The sequence below is a fragment of the Diabrotica undecimpunctata genome, chromosome 2 (genome assembly GCF_040954645.1).
Source record: "Diabrotica undecimpunctata isolate CICGRU chromosome 2, icDiaUnde3, whole genome shotgun sequence".
NCBI classification, from domain to species: Eukaryota; Metazoa; Arthropoda; class Insecta; order Coleoptera; family Chrysomelidae; genus Diabrotica; species Diabrotica undecimpunctata.
The window spans coordinates 6972697-7000140 of record NC_092804.1 but is presented as its reverse complement, the minus strand read 5'-3'; the positions used below and the strand labels follow the sequence as shown (position 1 = coordinate 7000140).

Below are 27444 nucleotides of genomic sequence, written 5' to 3'. Positions count from 1 at the left end.
AAGTTACAGCTGAATAGTATTCTGAACAACGCAGAGATCCCACACCTTGTTTTTTTTTCAGTTTACCCATGTATGAGCTAATCCAATCTTGTTTTTTGCTTCGGATATTTGATTATATAATCGTCGTGGTTATCTATTTATTTCAGTAAAAGAACTATGACAGAACTAACCGGATGGTGAAAGACCATGTTATTTCTTTTGGGAAAACGTCAAAAAATCGTTGGTTTTGAGCATTTTTGGCTCTTTTTAAGGTCACTTTCGAATTGATCGCTACGTATGACGCACTGTTGCATAGGCTTCGACCCTTTTAATACGTTTTCAATTCATATGCGCCGATTATACATCAAAAGCATAAAATAATCGTCGATTATTAAACAGGAATTATCAATTATGCATCAAAAAGCGTCAAATACGCATCAAAACGATGGACTAGGCGCCATAAAGGGTTGAATATGTCAAACATTTGAAGGTACAACGATACCTCATACATAGCGATCCGATATATGGTTCGAGAGTGACCTTGAAAGGGGTCCAAAATAGCCAAAATGCACCTTTTGTCATTTTTGACGTTTTCCCATAAAAAAACAAGGAGCGCCTCTATCGTTCACCCAGTTCTATCCTAGCCCCTTTACTTATGTGACAAAAACCTGAAATGGTTAAATTTTGGACTACTTCTAATTATTAGTAAACAAAAAGAGATTCAACATGTTTATGTCGTCCAAAATATTTATTGGTGGAAATTGAAACAATAGCAGGTATCTACACAAATTATTTGAAGGCTAAACAAAACCAAATAACTAAAAGTTGACATTGCACATAAACAAAAAAAAGTCACTAGCTGCATTTTGTAGTTTTTACTATATCAACAATAGTGAAATAAATGCTCGATGTATCTCCAAATTTCACGGGCTGAAACAACCAGCAAATTATCAAACTAAAAATATAAATTAATTTTTAAGTCATTAATCGTAGAAAAAGTACAAAATGAAATATATTACACATGTATCACAATTAAATATAGGATTTAAACAAACCTTAATACACTTTCATACAGTCCTTTAAAATATACCTAACTAAAGCTAGTTTGATTTCGACGTTTTCTCTGACTTCCATATTCGTATTCTTTCTTTCAAATCGTTGGCTGAAACAAACAAGATATAAATATACATTACTGTTATCAACAATTTGAAAAATGAAAGCAAACTACACAGATATTTACAAACTATATATAATCGTTTTCATCGTTCTTGGCGCGTGCGTGTCAAAACACCTGCAATAAGTTGTTTCATCTGTCTTTCCTTCCCCAACAAGATGGATCGACCAAATTAGGCATATGCATGAGTTAAAAGAAATTGCCAGAGACAGAGATCTTTAGAGACGACATCACGATGACTAATACACCCCCTCCGGGGGTAAAGACTGAAGAGAGAGAGAGAGAGAGAGATGCGCGGTTCCAACTGGAATTTCCTCCTCTACGTAAAGCGTACGACCTCTGAGTTCTTTGATCTGAATCTCCATGAGAAGTTTCTACTCCACTTTTCCAAAGTTCGAAGTGTTCGTCGTGGAAAGTTATACAATGTATTTAGATTCCCTTCCCTAAAGACCACAGCAAGGTCATCCGCATATGCCTGAGCACAGCTTCTATACCTCTATTTCTCCGAAGAATGAATTCATCATTATATTCCAAAGGAAGGGAGAAATAATGCCCCCTTGAAGACATCCGCTTCCAATGTACCTAGTTGATTTCGCGTCCACACCCTGTATCATACACACTGAAATAAATTACTAAAGTACGTTCATTTAGCAAATTCCCATCTGTAGATATGAGCACGTGTTGATATTCGACGTCTCATTCGTCAAGAGGCTATTAAATATAATTTATTAAATTAAGCCAGATAGATTCCCATGTTACAGATCCAAACTTGCCAGCATTTTAAATTCAAATTGTATCGTGTTGATTTTTAAGTTAATATATTGTGTTATATTTATGTTATAGTTATTGTTAAGTTATTTACTGGTCGTGTTATTTTTAGAGTTTAGTTTAATTGTGATATAATGATTAAAGTTCAAGAAATTCTTACACTAACAGTTTCAAAAGTAAATATTTTTAAAAATCATATGATACACATCAGTACGACCCTGTTTGGCTTTCACGTGCTTCTATTGACAATTGGGAATTTGTAAAATGAATACGGATTAAGAAGTAAACTTACGACACCGATATACTATGTGACTCGCATGCACTGTTGCTCAGTCCTTGTAGATTATGACCGGTGGCGACAGTAGCTCATTCGCTATGCTACTGGTTTGACAAGCCTAAGGACTTGGTTTGAATTCCCAGCACTGACAAATGTTTCTAAATTTACTTAGCTGCCACCATGCTTCGGAGGACGCGTAACGCCGCCGGTCCCGTAAGTAGTCGTTAAGTCATGATAGGAGCGCTTGCGTGAGCTGGAAACCCTAACACTAGACTTAGCCAAAAGGCTACACGAATTTTAGTTTACTTTTTATGGGCAGGGTCAACAAAAAAGAAAACGGAAAAGAATAACTCTTCAAAAAAAGGACGCTGCTTTTAAATATTTAAATTCAAAAAAAAACAGAAATGGGATATTCATAACACAAAGTGAAAGGACAAAAAGACTGATGGGTATCAATATGGAATGAAAATATTAACGAAGTACAAATATTATACAAATAAAAAATGGTAAAATTCCCTATATCAAAAATATATTTAAGATATAAAGTATAAACACAAAAAAATGGCATGGGCAAAATACCGTTTCCGAATTTTGACCGAACTAATCACAATTATTGGGCGGCCGAAACATCTTACCTGGTATTAACATCTCCTCCGTCAACACCTGTCTATTGAAAGGATCCGTATTACTATTCAGTAGATGCCGCATTATAACAGACCGGTCCATGATCTGTCCGCTAGGAAGCAGCACCGGGTCCGACATAAGCGTGTCCATCAAAGGATCCTTGAACTCGTCAGGGGCGTCCGCTAACCAGTCATCGGTTTTTTGATTGTTTTCAAGAATGTGGAAAGCTTTCACAGCTAACGCTCGGAATTGCTCGATTTGTGTAGCTGTTTTTATAGAGATACGTTCTAAACGGGCTGCTGCGTCTTCGAACAATTCTTTTCTAAACGATCTCTACAAAAATACAAATAATATAAAGTAAAGGAAGCTGTAAAGAAGACAAGTATAAGATAGCATTCACTTCATAGTCAACATTAAAATAGTATAAAATCTTGTCTATATTGTAATTAAAGAATAGTTTTAAAACTTACCTCGTCGCCAGCGAGAGCTTCGGCAAATTTATCACAATCTAAGTGCAAATATATATCGACTAATTGACTAAGTAATCTGCGAGGCTCCCAGCCGTATTTGTCTGGATTCCTAACTTTTAAATCTTTACATTTTTTCCCGCAAAGCTGCTGCAGGTTGAAGTTTAACATCGAAGCTAACCTACAAAATATTACTAGTATGAATACATATAAAATGTATCTAGCAAAAAAAAACTTACTAAAACGTATATCACTAAAAAAGTCTAAAATGGTATATATTTATTAAAAAAATTTAAATTATCCAAAAGGATTAAAAGTTTCAGAACATTTTTAGTCCTATTGCACCATCAAAACAGAAAATCTCTAAAGTGTAGTTAAAACTCCACCTAAAGAGATCGAATGACCCTTATGTTATATATTTAAAATATTGAATTTTAAAAATATTCTGACACTCAGCCAACTGAGTCTCAACGATAATCAGTCGACTGGTTTCAACGCACCCATGGGAGGAGTCGATAAATTTTCCTGATAACTATATATAGAACCTTCAATCACTCAAAGAACTGGACCCTCAGGATGTTTACACACGCTATAGACTTGACCTGTGTAAACGCCTGGTTAGAATACAAAAATAGAACTATTCAATAGGGATGTTCACTAATTTTTAAATATTGTTAAATTCAATAGGTTATAGCATATATAAAAACAGCAAACATAAAATTGTTTAAAAATATATATTTCTTAAGATAAATCAATTCTTAATTTCAATTCTGATGGAGGCTAGAAAAACGGCTCCTCGCAGCGAGGCTACGGTGTGTGACGTCAGCAGTCGTATTGACAACTTGTTTTGTATACGTATTTACGAAGTGTGACCAGTTCTTTAAGTATTTAATCACTGATAATGAAGCCAAATAAGTGGTGTTTTGTTCCTGGCTGTCTAAATACATCTAAAAACAATTCTGAGAAGATTTTTATTACAGTTCCAAACAATTTAACACGATATTCACTTAAAATTGTCAATCCACAGGTTTTTATATCTGTACCTGAGGGATACAAGACTATGTCCATTTTTTCAATTTTGACACTTTTACAGATTAAAAATTAACTTTTATAACTTTATTTAAAGGAATAGAGTACTAGGTCCTAAACCATGTACTGATAAAGAAAGTGACCTTTAAAAGAACACCAAGTCCATTTTTACTTAGAGGGATAAAACACCATGTGGACTTAACGTTTTGTCCCTCTACGCATGTGAATTACCGTCGCGCATATCTCTATGATGAGAGGTAGACTGTTAGTGATCTAATAATAATACTTTTACCATTTATGGTGTGTTTACAGTGGTTTGTTACTAATAATAAGAACAATGAACCATAATTCTCGTAGGAGAAAGATTCTTGAAGTACCTACTAAAAAGTTCTTCGAATTCTTCTACTGCATTTACAGGTAAGCTACCTTTTTGCTCATTATTTTTAAATTATTAAAAAACATAACCTCAAAAGGGTAATGTAGTGATTTGATACCAACCTTAGACTAGTAATATTATTAAATCTTTTACAACCAATATTATACGCCTTGTTTAATTTCAGAATCAAATAATACACCAAGCAATGATGTTTTAAATGAAGAGCATATTATTAGAGATGCCTTGAGTTTTGATAGCGAAGATCAGTCTGATATAGACAAAAGTTCTGATAAACTATTCGTAGTGGAAATGAAATAAGATCTGCATTACTAAAATGGGCAGATACCGTCATTTCTGACAGTAACATAGAAGAAATCATACTATGGTCTTACAAATTTTACGGCCAGAATAAAAATGTTAGCTTTAATACCTACTTGTTTAAAAAAGTAAAAATTATCATCCAGAAGTTTCTACTAAAGAGTAATACTCACATGGAGGCGGACACTGTCCATGCGCTGATAGAGCGAAAGAGAAAAAAACTTAACATTTCTATTTACACGCCCTGGGACTGGCAGCAGTTAGTCAGACAGACCTCAAGGAAATATACCGTACATAATATGGAACTAGAAGATTTTAAAAATCAAAACATCTTACAATCCGCCTTTGATTAATAAAAAAGAGACATTAACAAACAACAAGTTCTTCTGTCAAACTGTATTTAACTGCAAGTTAAACAAAACAGCATTGGAACTCTGTTTTTAAAAGTAATTTTCATGACGAAAACCAGTAGATTGACCTTGTTAGATTTCGAAGGCGACACCGTACATTGCCACAAGATTTGCAACTGGTATCACAAAGTCCAATACTTATATCACAACAAACGTATAACGATCTGTTGGCATTACTGTCATATGTTCCTACAATAGTGACTATCCAGAAGGAGACTTACTTGAAAATGACTGAGTGGTTTGTACCTAAAATGCAATTTTGGTTAAATATATAGATATATTATTTGTATTTGTAAAGGTAAATTGTATGGTTAAATAAATTTTGTCAGTAAAAGTCAAATAGGATTGTAGTTGTTATTGAATACTAATACGAATACCATACTAATTATTACAGTACAATAACTTTATTAGATGGATACAACACCATGTCCGTTAAGAGTTAAAAAACACAGGAACAAATTTGGTTTTAATTATAACAAATGTATTATGTAAATAACAATAAATAGAATGTTCTATTAAAATATTGTTTATCTTAATAAATAGCTGCAGTAATAATACTTTTTGGTGAAAAAAAGTTTAAAATTACTCTCCTGTGAAGTTTTAAAAATGAACATAGTGTTGATTCCTTCCGAGGTACAGATTTGCATTTATTTTTTTTCTAACTTGCATAATAACTGCCTTTTCTAGTTTTTTCCTGTCTTTGTAGCAAACACCACTTATTTGGCTTCATTATCAGTGATTAAATACTTAAAGAACTGGTTACACTTCGTAAATACGTATACACAACAAGTTGTTGATACGACTGCTGACGTCACATACCGTAGCCTCGCTGCGAGGAGCCGTTTTTCTAGCCTCCATCAAAATTAAAATTAAGAATTGATTTATCTTAAAAATATATATTTTTAAACAATTTCATGTTTACTATACTTTTATATATTTTATAATCTATTGAATATAATTGAATTTAACTATATTTAAAAATTAGTGAACATCCCTATTAGGTTATTCAAAAAAGGAATACACTTTCGTACTTATATTGCATATAAGCTTTAATTTTGGATGAAAAAACAGCACCAAGAAAGAAGGGTCGTCTTTCCACCACACTGGACAATTCTTTAAACTCAATATCCACAAAATTTCCAATTGAAATCAATTACTGAAGTACGTTTGGAGGAATGGATCATTTACCGGCATTAATGCGCTGAATAATGTTTAAATAAAAAGAACAAAAAGTGTACAAATTGTATCATCGACAGTAGTTTTGTTGCATTTTGTACAAAATTCTAATAGTTAGGACCAAAACGTTATAAAAAAAAATGATATGATATAGATCCACAAGCACAAAATTGTAATCTAACATATTCATAACTCATGACTGAAAGGGATAGACTTAAATTGTGAAAAACTTAAGAATGCAGACCCTAAGGTCCGTAGTCATACAAACCCAAGGAAAAAAAACGATGCTTACCTGTCTACTAATTCCGGCTTCAGGAAAGGCTCCTTTATATCTACAGTCAAATAATGAAACATATCTACAGTCTCCCTAGCGAGCGTCAAATACGACCGACATTGTCTCTCGTCCGAGTTTAATTGCCTCATTCGGCTCTGTTGCTGCTCCGACGGCAATTTCGACCATTTTTCGTCGTCGCTGATTAATTCCTGGACTTCGTGGATCCTCTTGAGTGACTCTAGGGACTCGTCGAGCAGGAAAGTAGTGTCGTTCATCAGCATGTTGACGAATTTGACGAATTGCGATCCTTCGCGAGATTCGTTGATTAGAGTTTGGCGATGGACGGGAGATGACCACATTTCTAAAACATCAATAGAATCAGTCTTCTCGTTCTTCCTTTCAAAATTCAGTTTGCTTAAGGCATTTACTTTAAAAATGCAGTTATGCAATTTTTTGACATCCATATGCACCAACAGAACTTGTGATTTCTGAAAGTTAAAGTTATAACAACAATGTAATTTTTCTTTTACCCGTTAAGTAAGCTTATCAGTGACCTGAAGATGAGCAGAAAATTGTAGTGTTACTATTAAACTAATTGTAAATTCTAAAACATTCTGAAGAAAGTCTTCTTTTTTGAGTTTAAAGCATGAGGAACATATTTGCGAACAGAAGCCGCGTAAGCAGTCAGGTAATATCTATTCGAACTTTTGCGCAAATACCTTTTAGCACAATATTCTTACGAAGGATGTCCATAGAGTAATATTACAACAAAATAAATCAAAAAATTGCTAAGTAATCGCGCGAAAGTATTTAGTTTTTTTAGATCTCCAATAGATGGCGCATTACAGCTCAGGCTACATCTTTTTTATTTAACATTTAACAAAATGAGGAGGAAGAGAGATAACCTAATATTTTTTTAATAGAGCATGTTACACTGATAAAAGAAAAATATGTAAAAAGAACGACATCCCTCATTGTAGTGAGTTCAAATAAGGATGAAGTTAAGAATTTTTTAAAAATTGATACAATTTCTTTGAAATTGTAGTAAATTTATTGTAGAGTAAGAAAATATTCATAAGGATACCATCCACCCTTAAATTAGGGGTTTAAATAAAGGATAAATAGATAAAAACCCAAAAATTCATTAAAAAAATTTATAAAAGGTTTTCGTTGATGGTCAAAACTATTCTGTCAATTAAACCTACTAAAAATCACTGTATAGAGGATCATCCTTTCAGTCGGGGGGTGAAACTTGGCCGTGATTCGCTAACAACACGAAAACTCGGTGAAAAACTTTAGGAATTTTCATGGTTTGCATCAATGATTTTGTCAACCATAATATCTCAGTCTCCATTTGCAATATTCCCCTTTATCACCCCTCCACGTCCACTTCTGGAGTGGAAAATGAGTCTAAATATTCAAAATTCACATAAAAACATTGCAAAGTTTTTCACTGTGAGGTGAAAACAATTCTTTGGCCAAAACTTTATCAAAAAACATAGTGCAGAGGGTTCCTAATTATCACCCCTTCACTTTAGGGGGTGGAAAAAAGGACGAATGATAAAAACCAGAAAATTCGCTAAAAACTTTGTAAAGGAGTTTTGTAGGTGGTTAAACTGATTCGGTCAATCATGGCCTCATCCCAATTACTATGTGCAGTATTCCTCTTTATCTCCCCTCCACTGCCACCACTGTAGTATGGAGTGAGTGACTGAAATTCAAAAAATTTGGTGAAAAACTTCATAAAAGATTTCCGTGGGTGGTGAAAACGACTTTATGGACCATAATTTTATAAACATTCATTGAGGAATGAACCTAGCCTAACCTAACTGTCATCCCCTAACTCCAGAGGGAGAAAAATGTGTCGACTGACTAAAAACCAGAAAAATTGCTAAAACAAATGTGCAAAAGGTTTTTGTAGGGGTTAAAATGATTCTGTTAACCTTAACTTTATCACCAGTCACTGCGTAAGTATCACCCTCACTCTAGATGGTGGAAGTGGGGACGAATGACTGAAATTCTGAAAATCTTTGTAAAGGCGTTTCTTGAGTGCTAAAAACGATTCCGTTAACCAAAATTTTATGATAAATCATTATGTGGAGAATCATTTTTCACCCTTCACGAAAGGGTGAAAAAGAGGGGAAAATGTCTAAATGTCATAAAATTCACTAAAAAGCTTTGTAATGGTTCAATCATAACTTCATCTCTTGTCACTGCGAATAGGTATGAAATAGCACACGGCCTTATTTCCGTTGAGATTATCGGTTTACGGTAGGATCCATTAATGTCAGTACACCAGATTTTTAGACAGGCGAACATGAGTATTATAATCTTTTAGATGTTCCGATGGAACTCGGAATTGTCTGGCAAAGTCTGGTACCTGGCAGTGCCGTTTCAACGCTGAGATCAACTAAGAACCAGCCCTTATCTTGTCATTTAATGTGTAAAAAATTATAACAACCAACAGTTTTGTAAGGTAACAACTGACTTGAATGTGAAAGAAAAAAAACAATTAAAAGAAACAGATAAGCCGAGATTTTGTTCCAGTTCAACGTTATCAATCAAAAATATAAAATCAAATACTTACTTTTAATAATTAAACTAATGTGATACCGTATGGAAAACTTGTCGTAAAACTCCGAACTGGACCCTGTAGTTTCGACTTCCGTGTAAAACTTCATCAGCGAACTGGGCAGAATGGTCTGCGAGATATGGTGATTCATAAGGCGAGAGTATATGAGTTCGCATCGAGGCTGGATTGAAGGCAGGATCACAAATACTACTTCAACTAGTTTGGCAACTAAATAAGGGTTCTTAACCATATTGGAAGAACATATAGTCACTAATAACCACGTTATCATACTATCTTCCATATTATCAGCGATTACGTTCGGGAAATATCTGTAAAACAAGCCATACTACATAAAAATATTCAATCAAGGTAAAGTTTAATAACTGGTAGTTTATTATAATTCAATGTACTCGTCAGTACAAACGTGGTCCTTCGATCCGGATCTTTAATGCTTATAAGTATCATTTAAACACATTTTTCATTGATTCCTTAGTGAAATATGGAATATTTACCCTCTAATATCCAATTTTTCGGTGAATTAAACTATCTCTAAGCGTACTATCACTCTCAGTATTTTTGTAAATTTTGTAAAGTAATCAATTACCTATATATCATTTTTTTGTAGAAACTTTATAAATTAAATCAATTGACGGGGTCAGCCTCTAGTGTATTTAAGTGCTAAAGTAAGAAAAATATAATTAAAGTTGGTGAGGTTATAACCGTATATTAAAATGGACGAATAGAAATCGACTCTTGTATTTCCTTATGGTATACTACTTGACTAGAGCCCATCTAACTACACCCCAAAAATTATTAATTTGATCTAAAAACCAACCTTGTTACTCTTATTCGACACGTATAGCTTAATAAAAATAAATCTATACATTTAAATCCTACAAATCTCGACACGAATCTAAAAACTCTAAAGTAACAATAACCGCTGGCTTTTACAGTCCTCCAACGAAAATAAACAAACAACAACCGTCTACAGAGCAAACAGATGTAATTTGACAATCGTAAAATCAAATTAAGTATTTAGTGACTTGTAATTTGCATAAATTCAAATTCAGAAAAAATTTAATTCGTTGTACTGGATTGAGAGTCAATATAGCACCAGTCCATTTGTGGTCCCTCGGACCGGATATTTCTAGATTATAAATATTGATTAAAAATTCTCTTTATCAGTTCCTTTGCGAACTATGAAACATTTACTCTCTAGTTCCCGTATTGGTTGGTAACTACACTAAATATCGGCGGACTTTCACTATTAGACTCTTCAGAAAGTGATGAATTACCTGCATCTCGTTTTGCTATAAAAACTGTATAAATTAATCAATTACGTTACGCCTCTAGTTTATTGTCTAGCTTTATAATCAGAGAAGATATTAACAAAAGTTAAAGTACACTTAAGAGAATAACCTCGTATAATGATGTTCGAAAAACTTTACAATTTAAAAATAAAATCTTTGCAGATTTAATCTGATTTGAAAATTGTAATAGTTAATCCCTTCCTCTATATTTTCAATTATTACTCTTTGGGTGCTCAAATTTATCTTTTTTATACATTATTAGTTTACTTTTGTAAGAAGAGCATTATTTTTTGTAAATAGAAATTGTATACATTGTTTATATCGCTTATAGTTTAAAATCATCATTTAATTTATTCAAAATGAAAGTCTTAAAAAAGAAACAAAAGTTTCCTCGTAAAATATTTAACAGTTAATTGTTGATCCGTGTATAGATGGTGAATTATACTAAATATCGGCGCCCTCCCAATTTAAATCTCGTTGGAATGTGATCGATACACGTTATCGCGTATTTTATAAAAAAAAATCAAGAAACAATTGAATTGACGCTCAATTTACTGGTTTTACAATTAAAATAGTATTAAGTCAATTTTGGTCCTTCGAGCCGGGTAGTTACCGTTAACAAATACTGTTTAAACATCTCCTACATCGGTTCTCTCATAAAATATGGACCATTTCCCACACATTCTCACTATCAATCTCTTTAAAAGGTAATCAGTAAACTACATCTCTTAGTTTATTAAAAAAAATTTTAAAAAACTGAATTGGAGCTCATTTTATCGGTTTGACAGAAGCAGCAGTTCATTTGAAGTCCTTCGTCGTATTTCTTTGAGAATTAGGTGGTTCCACTACCAGTCTCCTTGAAATGTGATAAATAAACTGAATCTTGTTTTTTTGTTAGAAACATTTCCTTTTGTTAAAACGATTTCCGAAGTGGAAATTGAAACATCAATAAAACTACTTTAAACGTCAATTGTGGCTTATTCCCATTAAAATAGTAATTACTTTAAAAATTCCACGAGAAGAAGAAAAAATTGAAATGACACTTAATAACCTATTTTACAGTCAAAATTGCTCAACTTCGAATCCTATTTTAAAAAATAATTAAAATAATTATTACTTACTGTAACGCAAACAGCAGGAACTCCGCGATATCTTCCATGTACCATTCCGGCAAAGAAGAAAATGCAGACGATTCCGAGGGCAGTGGTAAATTCGGTACGGTACTACCGGGAGGCGAATTCGTCATCAGACTTAACAAATACTCTGAAACTGTTGTATAAAAGACTAAAGATCGTCGAATTAGGTTTTTGTCTAATATTCCAGCATCGGCACATATTTTAGATCTGAAAGGAAAGATGTTCAATAATAATACAAAAATTATATCAACAATAAATTGTTCAATTGTAGGACCTCACGTCAACTGTCAGTTGTCCCACCAGTAAATTGTCAGCTGTCTTTAAAGCTATCATTTTTCATTAGTCATACGTCATATCTTATACATAATTTTTCATGTAATTTGAAATAGAGACATTGTTAATATAAATGAAAATGCAAACAATTGAATAAAAATCGAAACAGCTAATATAACGTCCTCGAAAATTACTGAAATAAAGCGTATATTTAACTTACTTGTTGAGTTTCTTCAACTGCTGTTTCCACCTCTTGATAAACTGCTTATTTCTATTGGCAAACGGTGTATTCCGCCATTGGGCCTCCGCCGCCACAGTCTCGTCGAGTAACTTTTGAAGATCTTTGATGGCTCGTAGTCGTCGCTGGTATTTCTGCAGTGCAGGTAACAGTGACAAGTGGTGGCAGTGCAACGTTAGGAACCAACATATTGTTGAGAAATTTGGGGTTTGGTTTTCGTGGGTTTTGCCTGAAAAATCATACATTCTAATCAACACTTAGAACCAGAAGTTTTGTCAGTTATTCATATTAGTTGCAAGTAAGAAAAAGTAGTCTCCAAGGCCACTTGCTATTTCAGAATTTATCAATTATTTCAATTAAATACTTACCGAACTCCTGTAACCAATCAGCAACTTCCTGAGAAGTGAATTTCAGTCTTGTATCGTTTGATATGGACACAAGAGCCTCAGGATGGAATGGGTACATGAAATCCATTTTGTCTAGCTTTATTTTAACTGACAGAAATTGTAACACGCTCAACAGATTCAACATAAAGCCATCTCCAGCCAAAGTTCTCTCTTCCATTTGTAATTGAGATCTAAAAACAGATATGACCGGGTAGGATTATAAATTTATCAATAACTTACATCTGCAATTTAAGATTACTTTTTCTACAAATATCTAATCAAGAAAATAGTTTACCTTGTTCTTAACAAAAAACAAATTTTTAATGAGGACTGTCCTTTCGCTTTAGGGGAATAAATCTGGAAAGCGCGTGTCATCAACATAGGATACATAAAAGAAGGATTTGGAGCAAAAAACAAGTCATAATCGAATCATTTTCTGGTGAGCTTGTGAGCACAAGCGATCCCTCCTTGAAATGTGCCAAGTTCTAAAACATCCAAATTCCCTAAATAAAAGAACCGACATCGATAATTTGAGCCAAACATTTCACTCTCTTATCATGCATAAAAAATAAGAACCATCATATCCCTTATTCCTTTGTAAACTAATAGTCCAAATTGTTCCATTCTCGATCGAACCGAATGATCTTGACAATCTCGTACTTCACTGGACCCTGAGAACCAAATGTACGAAGGCAATTCACATGTGTAACCTTGACGCTCTCCTCACCAGACAGCAAATAGCCGAATGCAATACGTTAGTGTCGTTTCATCTATGCAAGAGCTCGAACAACACAGCCTAATGAAGCCATCTGTGAAAATATCGTCTGCTCCACCTGCCAATCAAAATCCTACTGTCAAAAATGTTCGCGCCAATCCCCACGACAACCTCCACCCAAACCACGTCACCATCGACGGTATAAATGAACCGTCCGCTATTCCCAGTAGCAGTAATGCATTGATTAGTGACCAGTGTGATCAAAATGTCCCTCTCAGTATATGGAGGGTTCAATAAGTGTAAATAAACAAATAAGGCTCATATTAAGGTTTATAAACTTGTGTTTACCAAAATAGATTCTATTTCGCAGTAGATGTATTCATAAAAAATGTTTATAAAAATGTAGAAACTCACCTTTTATCATTGTACTTTAAAATCTGAGCGATATAATTCAGACATTGGTCTCTACTGTCTTGATTTGCCATCATGAAATGAAATATTCGATGTTGCAAGCCTCTCGTGTTTTCCAACTCGGATTGCAGCACTTGTATCAAGCTTTTGTCATTAGAACTATTTCCCGAAAAAAATTTCTCCGCCACCTAATAAAAATACACATAAAGTTTGATGTAGAACGCTTTATTGGTAGTATTTACCTTGGGTTCATCTTCAGCGAATACAGAAACGTTCAAGAACGGCCCAAGATAGGAACACCTCATAATCTCGCGTCCAGCAGCAGGCGTGCAAATAGGAGGCATGAACTGCGCCTGTTTGGTGAGCAACGTACATATCGGCCTCGGTCCACATCTGATATCAGTCAATTCGAAAAGGGTTTGGATCGGTACTCGATGTTCATCGCCCACCATGCTGGCTTGTTGCATGATTTTGAACAAACCTTGCAAAATCGGACTGAAGACGCTGGAGAAGAGATTGTCGTTTGTGTGTGTCCTCGTGATCAATTCGGTTAGGAAACCTCTGGGTATTGATTGCTGCAGGACTGGGTGCAGTAAAGGAGATTCGAGTCTGTGTTCGGATGTTATTATACAACCTAAAACACAATAATCTTACTATGTATTTAGTAAGAAACGCATAAATGTCTTACCTTGAGCTAGAAGAGTTGTATGTTGAATAATCTGGGCTCTTAATTCGGTAAGTACATCGCTCATGGGAGGAACACTCGACTTCTTCGGATTATTCCTCTCTTCAACCCCAACCCTGTTGTAAGAATCCATCAAAAAGTTTATAGCCACCGTCATCGAGTCTTGGGTCGTTTTATTTCTACTATTCAGAGTTATAGGAGCCACCGGATAACTTCCCATTGCAGGACTAGCCGAAGACGGGCTGAGATTTGACGGACTGGCCGAAAAAGACCCCAAGCTGCCAGTCTCGCACATATCGGAAGTCACCTGGGATAAGTTCTGGAAGGGGTTTTGTTCCGTAACAATTTTGAATAAAATTTCCATTATAGCATTCGAGGCCAGATCTCTTGTCGATATATTTTGATTTTCTTGAAGGAATTTAGCTGTTTCGGGAAGATATAGGCGTGTTTCTGATGGTTCTTTGAATGATGAGAGTAAAACTCGAGCTACAGACGAATGCAGTTGTTGAAGAGTTAATTCGGTAGATGTCGTCGTTTGTTTCTTGTGTAAGTCCTTCTTTTGTGTGTCTATATCGTCCACCTAAAAGATAACAATTATTAACGTTAACAATGTACTCGCAGTTGATGGATTTAAGATTTTATTATTTGGTTTACGTCTTGTAATATACAAGACGTAATGTGGAAGCACATGTGGAAGCGACCACTACCTAGTAAAGGCTAAAATAATCACCATACTAGCCAAGAAAAAAGAACACAACGAGGAACAAGAGCAAAAAACAATAGGAACCAAATACAACTTGGATAGCCTCAAGCATGAAAGCACAAAGGCACTGTACAAAAAGCGACTCAATGAAAAGCTCTTACAAGAAAACTTTGATAGTGTTGAGCACCATTACAATTACATAAAACATTCTCTCAAAAGTGCAGCAGAAGAAGCCCTGGGTAAATATGAAAAAACCGAATGAAGGAAGCCATATTGGTGGGATGAAGACATTGCTGACTAACTTGCTGTCCGTCCGGCTCGCGGAGATAAGAATACGGCCGGGGTCAGAAAGCTCTGCCTGTCGTAAGAGGCGACTAATGGGTAGGAATCGGGAGGTGGAGAGCCGTCGCTGGAGGTGTCGGGTTTGTAGAAACGCACACGGTCGCTTCGGCGACACGGTCACCGGTCTACACTCCTAGTATTCGAGACGAGACTCTCGTGGGACCACTCTACTCTCATTCCAAAAGAGCCTGGCGAGGTTGAATGAGCTGGGCCCGTACATACCTCTCCTGACCTTGTGTCAGGCGTGGTGTGGGTGCCCCGGCACGTACCCACCGGGAGATCCAAGAGTGGTAGAGGAGAGATCCTCGGCGCCGACCTGTCTACGTGCGAGGTGGAAATTCCTCCGCCTGCCAAACCTATCCGCCCGGGGGCAGGATAACGGGTAGGTGAGATACTCGCAACACAGGTACTACGGGAAAGGTGGAGCCCCACGAAACGTTTCTTGCATACGTGGCGTGGCACCTTCACTTTAGTGTCGGACTCGTAGGGGCAGAGGTTTCGTTAACGGACGTATAGCCGACAGGCCAGGTAGTCCAGGGTCCTGCCAAAGCAATTTGGAGGGCGCAAAGCATAGCAAAGTCTGTGAATGAATGAAGGTACTGCTTCGGAAGTGATGTCGGCCTTACAGCGGCCATTCCGCTTCCGGATCGCTGGATGACAGAGGAAGGTCGTTTGCAGGTAGGCGTAGACTAGAGGGCAGAGTACCTCGGGAACTATCGCCGGGAGTACGACGATTGAATCCTGCACTAAGGTCGAGCTAACACAGAGCAAAGACACCAAAATATTTTAATCATATTAGAAGCATATAATATGAAAATAAAAATTTATGAAAATGATGTCAAAAAATGAAGGAAAAAATACTTTGGACACTTTATTAAATAAAGAATTTTACAAAAAACGATGAAGATGATAGCACTAGAGTTGGAGAGCTCAACGTCAGAAAGAAACGGATTAAACAGAATTTAGTTCTATTGAAACACAAAGATTACGGTTTTTTTGTTAGAATTCTCTATTATTTGTCCTTTTAGAAACATTTGTTTCTGCAAAATCATTTTGTGTCGTCTTGTTGAACTTGGCATCAATATATTTTTCCCATTGCGCGTTAAATCAACAAATATTCTCCAAGCAATCAACTGCAAAGTTTGTTTAATAAGATATTTACTTCCTGGTAGGTAGTAATTTATAAAAAAAAACGTGGAAAATGTCCTTGACTTCTATTTTCACAAACATATAAACAAGAAACAACAGAACAGAGTGTTTACAGATATTTTGGCAAATCGCCATTTTTAACAAACATTAATTTAAAAAAAATATATATTTTTTAGAACAGTAACAGTATCTGTTGTACAAACAATGTTAAGGTCAGTCATTCGTTACAAAAATAAAGAGAGGTCAGTGTTCTTCGAATCATACACGACACAAGTAGTTTGGTTTTGTCGTGATTTGTGATTACTGGCCTAAAATTTAATTTTTTTTTGCAAAAATCTGAAATTACTTTCTAATGAAGATTATATAGTATATTAATCAAAATAAATTGCAAGAGAAATTTATATTTCTTATTGGAAAACAAAGAATTCGAAAGTGTTTAAATTGTTTTAAACTCTTTGTCAGATTTGACATATTTTCAATTAAAATTGTTGGTTAAATCGTTTCAGATCGATATTTTTGATACATTTTAAGAGTCTATAGAAAATAACTTATCTTGTGACTATTCTTTCGTCGATGGATTGCTAGATTAGATAGTATTGAATAGTCTCCTTGTTCACCCGATTTGAATCCTAAAGATTATTTTTATTGTGGATACTTGAAAAGTAGAATATTTAAAACTTAACCAAGTGTTACAGAGCTAAGACAGAGAATTATCGATTAATGCATATTAATTTCTAGAGAAAGATGTTAGTTGTACATAGTTAGAATAAAAAAATTTATTAAGACGATTAGACATTTCTAGAGTACATTCAACCCACTTACACATCTAAACGATTAACGGAATTCGCAGAAAACATTTCGTTGTAGTAAAAGGCACGGTAAACTGCACTGGTGTTCTCCATAATGTTTAACACTTTGCTAAATTTTAGGTATAAAATAAATATATGTGTCATTAACCCGTTGTTTATAGTTTTGAAACAAATACTACCGTGCTAAGGATAATTTATATTCAAAGTAGATATACAAAGTATATCTACTTTGAATATATCGTTTGTTTTATCTGTTTAAGATGTTCCTGGCTGCATAAAATCGAAAGTATTGTATACCGTTGAACTGGTATTAAAGTAGAGATTTCAATAAGGTACCATATACAAAGTGTTATATTTAAAAAATCAAAGTGACTAATGAAATCGGAAAAAATGGTAAATCTGGCAACGTTTCAAACATCAAATTTTAAATCTTCATATAACAAAATACATGTATCCCCCTTTTTGTACAATTCAGACCATCCATTTAAGAGATAATTGGGCGTTTCCAGACTTTTCGTCCAATCTGTATATAATTTACTCGAAGTATCATTGAAAAGCACAACAATGATTCAAGAAATAACTAATACTCACCTCCATATTCTCAAACCCAGAATCAATATCAGTGTTGGCACTAATCTTATCTGCGCTGACGCTGATATCATCTACTTCCATATGAATCGAACTCGTCTCTGAATCGCTCCTTTGTGGAGGAGCTCTAGTTCTACCTTTCGAGCTCGATGGCATATTAATATCGATGGGTTTTGAAGGCTCCTTGAACACGTCTGCTTTCTTGGCCAGATCACTTGCTTTGTTCTCCTGGAGGGACTCTGGCTTGGCATCGTCGGTTGGGTTGACGTTAGCGTCGAAGTTCGGGGGAATTTGAATGAGATTTGTGTTAATGGGAGATTGGGAGGTTGGTGTGATAGGTGGAGATAAAGAGCTTGATGGTGATGTGCTCTCTCTGGCAGTAAGTCTAGCTAGCCGTCGTCTTCGTATCTGAAAAATAAACCTGGGGTTAGCTAGGTATGTAGTACACGGCTATATATCGGATAAAAACTTTTTTATCCTGATTTTACACTTCTTATTGAGGATGGATAGAATTCTTGTTTGAGCCTTTTATTGGTTGAATCTTCTTCTAAAGAGAATTTTCTTCTTTCACATGCTATTTTTATGGCTAAAATTACTGTGGTTGGTTGGGATAGTTTTCCATTATTTATTTGGCTTATAGAATAAAAAAACATTATAGTTTATGGCACCAACTGTCTGATGAAAAACAAGACAGCTCTTTAATAGGGCAAAGAAATCAGGTGATTGAGAAGCATATTATAAAAATATAATGAAAATCTAGAATAAGACAATCCTATCCTCTAAGAAAAGATCCTGGAAAGAATTCTGTGAAAACATTAAAAGTGCACCTTACAGTGCCACGGTTAACAGAATTCTCACAAGAGATAACACTAATAAACCCAAGTCAGTTAAATTACCCAATGGGAAATATACAGACACTGAGAAGAAGGCTGTAGCTCAACCAGCTCAACTTTAGCCCAACCAGAATTGACTGGCTAACCTCTGAAGAGATCTTTGGTTCGCACAAGGTCACATGGGGTATTTAGAGCTAGCTATGCGTTCGGGTACATTCCCAAAGCTTGGAGAAGAACAAGGGTGGTTTATACCTTAGTAACATCAAACAGGTCAATCAGTCTGACTTCATTCATGTTGAAAACCATACAAAAAATCTTGAATGAGTATAACAAGAAAAACACTCTTAATAAAAGCCAACTCTACCAGCAGCAATGGGCGTATCGAGGAGGAAATCAAGGGGCCTGCAGAATCTGGTGTCGGAACTCAACAAGAGTTTACACCAAAAAGAACTTACCCTTGCTGCACTTTTAGATATCAAAGGTGCATTTGATAGTACCTTTATCGAGTCAATACTCTAGGGCTAGGGCACTGATGAGGAATAAAATCAACAAGACAACATGCACAACAAGTGGATTATTCAGATGATTAAGAGCAGAATAGTACCCACAGATACGTATGAAGGTGCCATAAAGCTAAGGGCAACTATAAGGTGCCCTAAGTCGGTGTATTGTCATCAGCATTATGCAATACAGTTGTTGTTGACCTGATTAATGGGCTTAACAGTTAAGAAGTCTGCATCCAGGTTTCGCAGCCGATATTGTAATAGTGAGTTGACCTTTGTTGAGGCTACATGACTTATTGGAGTCTAATGAAAAAAACAGTCAGTGGTTGGATACCAAAGAAGTCACAATTAGTACAATTATTGCCAATCAACTACATAAAGTAACCATGATAAAACGTACACAAAGAGATGGCACAGAGAAAGATATAATGTGCCCAAAAGTTATTGCAGATTATACACTAAATATGGGAGGTGTTGATCACTTTGACCACTTTAATGCATCATATTCCATAAGTAGAAAGTCTAGAAAATCGTGGATGAGATTGTTCTTCTTTCTTTTAGATGCAAGTGTGATTAATGCATATATTACGTACACAAGAATTCATAATCAAAAAAATACTTCCCACAAACAGGCACCCTACTTTCTTTACTTCGGAACTTATATCGAAGATTAAACGTAAGAATCGTCTTCATAGACAGGTAAATTAATCTGCAAATGCTTTGGTTTTGGCTGAATATAAATCACTGAGACGGGAGGTGAAACAGCTTAGTAGGAAAGCATATAGGTGTCACAATGAAAATATTGAGAATATGTAATGTACAAACTGACCCTAGTAGTTTTTGGTCCTTTATAAAATCCTGTGGTGTAAATAATATGATTCCAACAGAGGTCTCTTATAGGGGTGTGGACATAAGTGGCTATCATGATATTGCCAATGTTTTTGCAGAATACTTTGGCTCTGTATTTCAAAGATCAAATAGTCTCAATGGTACACTGAATCAGGGGGGTTTTTACTTTTCAAAAATAACAGTTAAGAATGTTCTCCAGAGCATTAAAAGACTAAAACCACGACTCTTTCTGTCTCTCTCACACTAATTTTTAATTTGTCCCCTAACTAAAGTAAATTTCCAGATAGCTTAAAGCATGCAGTTATAACAACTATATTTAAATCTGGTAATACTGGTAACGCTGAGAACTATAGGCCTATATCTGTCATCAATTCAATTGCTAAGATATTTGAGAATGTGCTTTATAACAATATTTTGAATTACTTTGGAGATAGGTTCTGTCCAGAACCAAATGGTTTTTTACCAGGGATGCCCACTGTGTCAAATTTGTGCGTTTTTACAAGTTTTGCTGCTGGGACCATAAATAATAAAACAGCTGGATGTCATTTTTACCGGCTGTACCAAAGCTTTTGATAAGATTGATCACTCTATACTAATTGAAAAGCTAAGCAAATTGGAGTATGCCTCTATTGTATGGGCACCACAAGCCGAATTCAATGTTAATCTGACTGACCACTCCCTGCTAGGATTAGGATTCACTCCCTGCCTCTCGACGCGTTAGTGTTCTGAGCTGTTGGACGTGAATCCCTGTCCTGGCATTTGGTTTTCACCTCTGGCTGCGTTGAGTAGTTGAGTTACTGTGACCAAATGCCCATCTTGGTAGTTAGTATTCGCCTCTGGTTGCGTTGAGTAACTGAGTTACCGTTGCTAACTACCCATCTTCCTGTCTTTTGTTTCTTTTTTTGTTCTCCTGAAGAAGCTACATACAATTGTAGCGAAACGTCGAGATGAACCCACTTTTGGGTCACTCACAAATGACACGGTCCAAACCCGGAAGACGAATAAACTATAATTAGATAATACTTCCTCATTGTATTTTAGGCTTTATTGATGTCAAAGAAGACTGCTAAGACTTTGAGGTTGTTACTAAGTTTTTATGTTGATTCAAAATTTACTATATTATCTACAGTGTTTCTGTGCTTTTCAAATCCACTCTGTTGTTCATTTAGGAACTTGTGTAATTCTAAGGATTATAAGTAATACTATAGTTTGTATTGTTTAATATCTTTTTTTACCTTTAGCTTACTTAAATGGCATGTCATGTTAATGATATAGTGCAATATAAGTCAGGGTATCTTTTAATAGGTTAGGTTTTATCATGATACCTAATTATTGTAGCTTCTATCGATCCTTTAAAATATTGTTTGGTAGAGGGAGATAGGTGATTATATATGTCCAGAAAATACCATTTAGCATTTACAAAAAATGTCTGTTCTAGAACTGGAGCTTTGAATAGTGCTCTTAACTTCATTTGGTTCATTCATGTTAAGTAACAAGAGACGTTAGAACCAGAAACACCAGAAATAACCACAAACTAATAAGTTAATATAAACATGCATCAGAAAACGCTGAAGAATAGAAAAGCTCCAATTAAAGATGGGATACCAAATGAACTGCTGAAAAATTTGGAGCAGAAATGACGGAATAACTAACACCATTAATTAACTAAATCATACAACAATAAAGTAGGTACTGGAAAAATGGAGAACTAATCCTACTACTCAAAAAAGGCGACAAAAAAACAGACAAAACTACAGAGGCATCAATTTGTTAAACACCACCCTCTAATTTACAACCAAAAATCAGAGGAAAAGCTAAGCAAATAAACAAGTTTTTCGTAAACTTACAGTAAATTAGAAATCAACAGCCACAACATTGAACAATAAACTGAAATAAAATAACTAAGAATTACACTGTCCAGCAATGGAGATCTGCAGAGAGAAGTGAAATATCAAGTACAAAAAGCAAATAGACTGGTAGGATGTCCTAATAACACTATACAGCAAAGCCAAAATATTAACACAGATAAAATTAAGAATTTGTAAAGCCAGTACAAGATCCATAAAGGTTTATGCATCAGAAACAAGACCTGACACAGCTATAGATCAAAGGCTCTTGGAAATGGCAGAAATAACAATAATATGAAGAATTAAAGGAAGTATGTGAATACACCAAAAGAGAAGTGACATAAGAAAAAAATGTTAAGCTATAAGGCATAAATAAAGGCTTACTAAATAAAAAAAGGATATAAGTAGAATGGAGGAGATCAGAGTTGTCAAAATGTCAAAAGATAAATTATAGAAGAAGTATAACCAACCACTCAAATGATCTGTTGATTGAGTGACAACTTTCACTAATGAACAAGCAGAATTGCTCAGAGAGATGAAGAAGAGGGATATGAAAACATCTTATTTTAATGATGTTTGTATGTTTGCTGAATTAACAGAGGATGCTATCAAAGCCAGTGTAGAGATTAGAATCTATGAAATGTACTAGTAAACATAATTTATTTGTGTTATTATACATATTTGTCTTAAGAGATGTGTAGACCATCTTGAAGTATCTTTGCAAATCATCATCTTTAACTGAGTTTTAACACTCTCGCCGCCAAGTGTAACATTAATGTGCACTCTGTATTGACAAATGTGTAACATTAATGTACACTTACAGCGTTTCACGTTAACAAAATAATATAGTTTTGGCGCATGACGAAAAAATTTAAAATATCATTGGCGGCGACAGTGTTAAAAACAAATATATTTTCTAGAAACATTAATGATGGAAAAAATTACAGACCAATCAATATCTTAACAACTCCACTATCCCAATGGTAACATATAGTAGGTGTACCACATCCAACACTATTTTAATATTAAAATAACATCTACCCTTGAATCATATTTGATTCAAGAACCTACATATTAGGAACACATTCAGATTATTTGTATCACATATAATTCGTTGGACAGACAAGTTGTTAAATTCTTTGGTGAAAATATTCTAGTCTTTTTCAGTTGTATTTAATGGTCTTATTATGTCAATTTATTAGAACATCTTCATACTTATTTTACTCAATACCAAATGAATGTAATTTTCACAGATTAGGTTGATCATCACTACTTAAGTAAATATTAAATAATAAAAATAATATATTAGATCTGGTTTATAAAATAAGTTTTCCTTCACATTATTAATGTATCGAATGAGTGGATGAGCGGAAGTAAACTATCTAACTAAAGATGTAAAATACTCAAATTAGTATGTTCTATTTATTTCAGAAGGATATTCAATTATTTAGTCTGTCAATAGAAAGAGTACTAGCAACCGCAGATGCTTGTTTGGTCTGTACATACATAATGTCTTCTAAAAACATGCCAAAACATGTTTATTTAGAAAAAGTTATACATCTAGTCATGCACTACATGAATCATATTGTTACAAATACAATAAACAAAAACAAACATACTAATAACTACAGAACAACCAAAAAGTTGTAATATAATGGTAGAAAAAAAGTAAAGTACAAATACATCTGTATTCTCAGACAGAGATATATCTTTGGACATAGGTCTCTCCTTCTTGTCTTACTTAATTGTTCTCTATCTTGGGCCCCATGCATTCGTTTTGGTCAAGACAACTATTGTTGTGTTTTATGTCATCAAACTATCTCAGTTATGGTCTTCTCTTTGTTGTTTCTAAATATATTGTATTTCAATACAAGCTGTTCTCCTTCTATCGTAGGATATGCCCAAAAAATTCCCATTTAACTTTTGTTACTAGGGCTGAAACATCATTTATTTTGACCATAAATCTAGAATTATTCACAGTTTGATGTTCAGTTTTTGTCTCTCTGTAAATTATTCTGTTTTCCCTAGATTTTCTGTGTTTGTCTTTGATAAATGTTCATATTTGAGGGGAACATTAGAAAATAAGTAATACACACTGATTAAAAAACTTTGTTTTTAGATGCTAGGGGTAGTTTTTATACTTAAGAAAATACAAGGATATATCAAGGTAGTCTGTTCTTTCTTGTCACTTCCTCATTCTGATATTCTTTATTTAGCTCTGTAAATTGCCATAAATATATGCCAGCTTGGTATCTTCAATCATTTTTTGTAATTCTTCCTTTTTACCAAACTTCTTCCAGTGAAGAAGCAAGATAAATAAGCATAATAAAGATAAATAATCTGAGAATAATAATAACTTGTCTAAAAAGGTTAAAGCACTAAAACAGTATACCAATTAAGCAAGTATCGTAGCAGGTTATTTACAGAAATCAAACAAGATATTTATAAACAAAATTATGGCTATTCAAATACACTAGAGAAAACTTCATTTCACTTTCACTGTAACTGGTAAAGTATACCTATTGTTAGAGCACATAGATTGACTACTAGAAGAAGAAATATAAAGAACAAGAAGCTGTAATACTCAGAATAAGAAGCTTGTTTATATAAAGAGCATGCTGAATGGAAAACATTAACTAATGGGTACATAAAGGCATTCAGTACATTAGAATCAACATAGACAAAGAATAACAACATAAAACATATTTATAGCAATCACTAAATGAAAGGGTGTTTAAAAAGATAGTTTAACAATACACAAATGTAAAATTTGCACCAAAGATTGAAAAAACACACCTACCTAGCACAAAAGAAGAATATATCAAATAAAATTGAGGAATAGTTTTTAACCAAACAAAGAAAACTGTTCTCAACTAAGTAATGACTAAGATTAGAGTAAAAAAGAAAGTTCATTAAACGAGCTGTTAGTTATATTAATAACTCCAAATAAATGAATGGTCATGCCAAACTCATTAAGTACAATCTTTTGTTCTCACTCACAAATAAATTAATTCATTAATTTAAAGAGAAAGGATACTAATGTATGAAATTCGGAATTATTGGTAAAGAAACATCTGTTTGCCATTTAGTTAAAAATATTTCATACAAAACAGTTGAGATTATGGTTATATGATTTTCACCTTTGTGATAATAAAGTACATGTAAACAGGCAATATCCTTATCATAAATTAGCAAATTTAATTAATATACTTGATTGAAACTTACTTCTTCTTGAGTTAACTCGCTCATGATATCTTGTTATGGATTACTTGGTGTTGGTAATAGTATTAAAATAATTCTTTTAATTTAGTTACAACGCGTACCAAATAATCACTCACTAAACGAATTTAAAGACGTCAAACAGATCCAATGACTTTTGCTTTCAAAAGTCATTACGTCAAAGCCTGTCGACCATCGCTCGGCTGTCATCGGTTAGTCGAAAACTCGAATGATTTTTTTCGATGCTTCACGGAAAATCGGAATAATCGAGAATGTAATAAACGATTTTCCTACAATGAACAAAACTGTATAGAGATGGCCACTTATCGTTTTTTATTGGAAGGAGCAGAACCGATAACAACTATGATAGTTCGTTGTCACTTTGACAAATAGCAGTGATTTTTTAAATTTAGTTTATTTCTTCCCTACTTCTACCAGAAACTTGCAACTAAACAAGTTGCGTCTTATTTGGTCACTGCACTTATCCACTTCCGCAACAGGTCTTTGTTTAATTTTCTTTTTAGCTGCGCAATATTCAGTTTCGTACGTAATAGCTGGATTTATGGCATCTTATAGAATTTGCTTTCAGTTTCACCACTCGCCTTCCATATGATCCATCTTACCCTAACTACTATACACGCCTTCAATAATTTCCCATTGCTTTGTAGTACCAACGAATATGGACGCTCTATTTTAAATATTGATCTTTGATGTTTAAAACTAATACTTTTCACAATCATCTCCTGATCCAAATCATCTTAGTTGTACTAGTAACTCTGTAACGGAATCATAGATACTGTTTTTATTATACTACGCTTTAATACTATGTCTTCAAAAAGATCTTCACTTTTATAGCTCTTCATCTAATTCCCTTTCATTGTTTTCTACTCATATCATCAGCACACGTTAGGCGTCTGGAAATATAATTTTGAAAGTAAGAATTAAGCACTGAATCCAAATAGAATCCTCCTTTCATGTAGAATTGGCCAGTTGCCTCCTCACTAGTCCTTTGTCGTCTCCGGTGTAATTAATAAACGTATGAAAAACTGATTGCAACTTGGTGCAAGTTTCCATGTTTATTAATTTGTCCAACTATTGCGCAATATGGTGTAATATTGCGTAGTTGGCCGGTACGCTCTTATTGTGGCATTATCTTGAGGAGACAATGCCATTGTGGTTTTATTAGGTGGTGGAAATAAAACACATTCTTTCTAAGAAGAAAAAAACTCAGCTTCAGAGTCTTAGAAAGAAACTGAGCCCTTCGAGCAAAGTGCTCTAGGGAGCTACCCTACACGGGTAAAACACACACTATACTTGACTATGCTTGACTGACCTGAGATCTGAAAATGTCCCATATTTAATGATAAATTAACTTTTATATGAAACTTTTTCATTTCTCAACCAATTAAATTTAATTATGTGTTCCAGAAGGAAGGGCGATGAACATCGAAGTGCGTGATTGGTGGCACTTGATGACACCTTATACCGACCAGTTATAAAATAACAGCCTGTAGAATCGCAACGTAGCTCTACAATTGAACATATTTTCCTATGAAATCTGTGTCCGATATGGTCCGATTAAACCATTAGCAATCGAGACACAATCAAAATATTCTTTCTTTGTTGTCTCTCTCGCTTTGATAACATAGATTGTGTATTAGAATAGGACAAACAAAAAATATCAACATGCCAGTCATTATGAATTGAAGAAAAAATGTGTTCGGTAGCAGTATTGGACTGACCCATTTACGCATTTCAAAATATAATTGGAGTTATTCTGGTTATTGATTTTCCTAATTTGATACGGTCTGTTTAAAAATATAAAAATCATAAATAAATCGAAATTTATTTGTATAGTCGAAATAAAGTCCAAAAAAAAATGTGTAATTATTTTTTAGATCCTTGGAGTCCAAATCTTTTCATTTCAGAATATTGAACAAGGTCCTGTCACATGCTTTAGTCATAATAAAGAATGATTTTCTGTATTTTTCCTTTCCTACTGTT

At 34.4% G+C, this 27444-nt stretch overlaps 1 protein-coding gene across 2 annotated transcripts; it reads right to left on the bottom strand.

The window, feature by feature from the left end:
* Positions 1-839: 839 nt before the first annotated feature.
* Ube4B (Ubiquitination factor E4B) lies at positions 840-25606 on the bottom strand. 2 transcript variants are annotated; one of them, XM_072522179.1, is made up of 14 exons: positions 25447-25606; positions 18193-18597; positions 14602-15178; positions 14156-14547; positions 13917-14101; positions 12770-12978; positions 12384-12630; positions 11876-12097; positions 9460-9773; positions 6891-7233; positions 3293-3470; positions 2834-3155; positions 1035-1141; positions 840-909 (listed from the first exon to the last, which is right to left on the bottom strand). In XM_072522179.1, the coding sequence occupies exons 1-13, from the start codon at positions 25468-25470 to the stop codon at positions 1080-1082; spliced, it is 3480 nt and encodes a 1159-aa protein (XP_072378280.1). In that variant the 5' UTR covers positions 25471-25606; the 3' UTR covers positions 840-909; positions 1035-1079. The 2 variants fall into 2 exon arrangements, with proteins under 2 accessions (XP_072378280.1, XP_072378279.1); XM_072522178.1 differs by having other exon boundaries at positions 840-1141.
* Positions 25607-27444: the final 1838 nt, after the last annotated feature.

What these genes read in the sequence shown, in the direction of transcription:
- Ube4B (XM_072522178.1), bottom strand. Translation starts at nt 25,470, where the DNA reads ATGAGCGAGTTAACTCAAGAAGAA. An exon ending in TACAACTCTTCTAGCTCAAG is followed by an intron (nt 14,548 to 14,601) that starts GTAAGACATTTA and finishes ATTGTGTTTTAG; the next exon opens with GTTGTATAATAACATCCGAA. An exon ending in AAGCTCTCGCTGGCGACGAG is followed by an intron (nt 3,156 to 3,292) that starts GTAAGTTTTAAA and finishes GTATTTTTGTAG; the next exon opens with AGATCGTTTAGAAAAGAATT.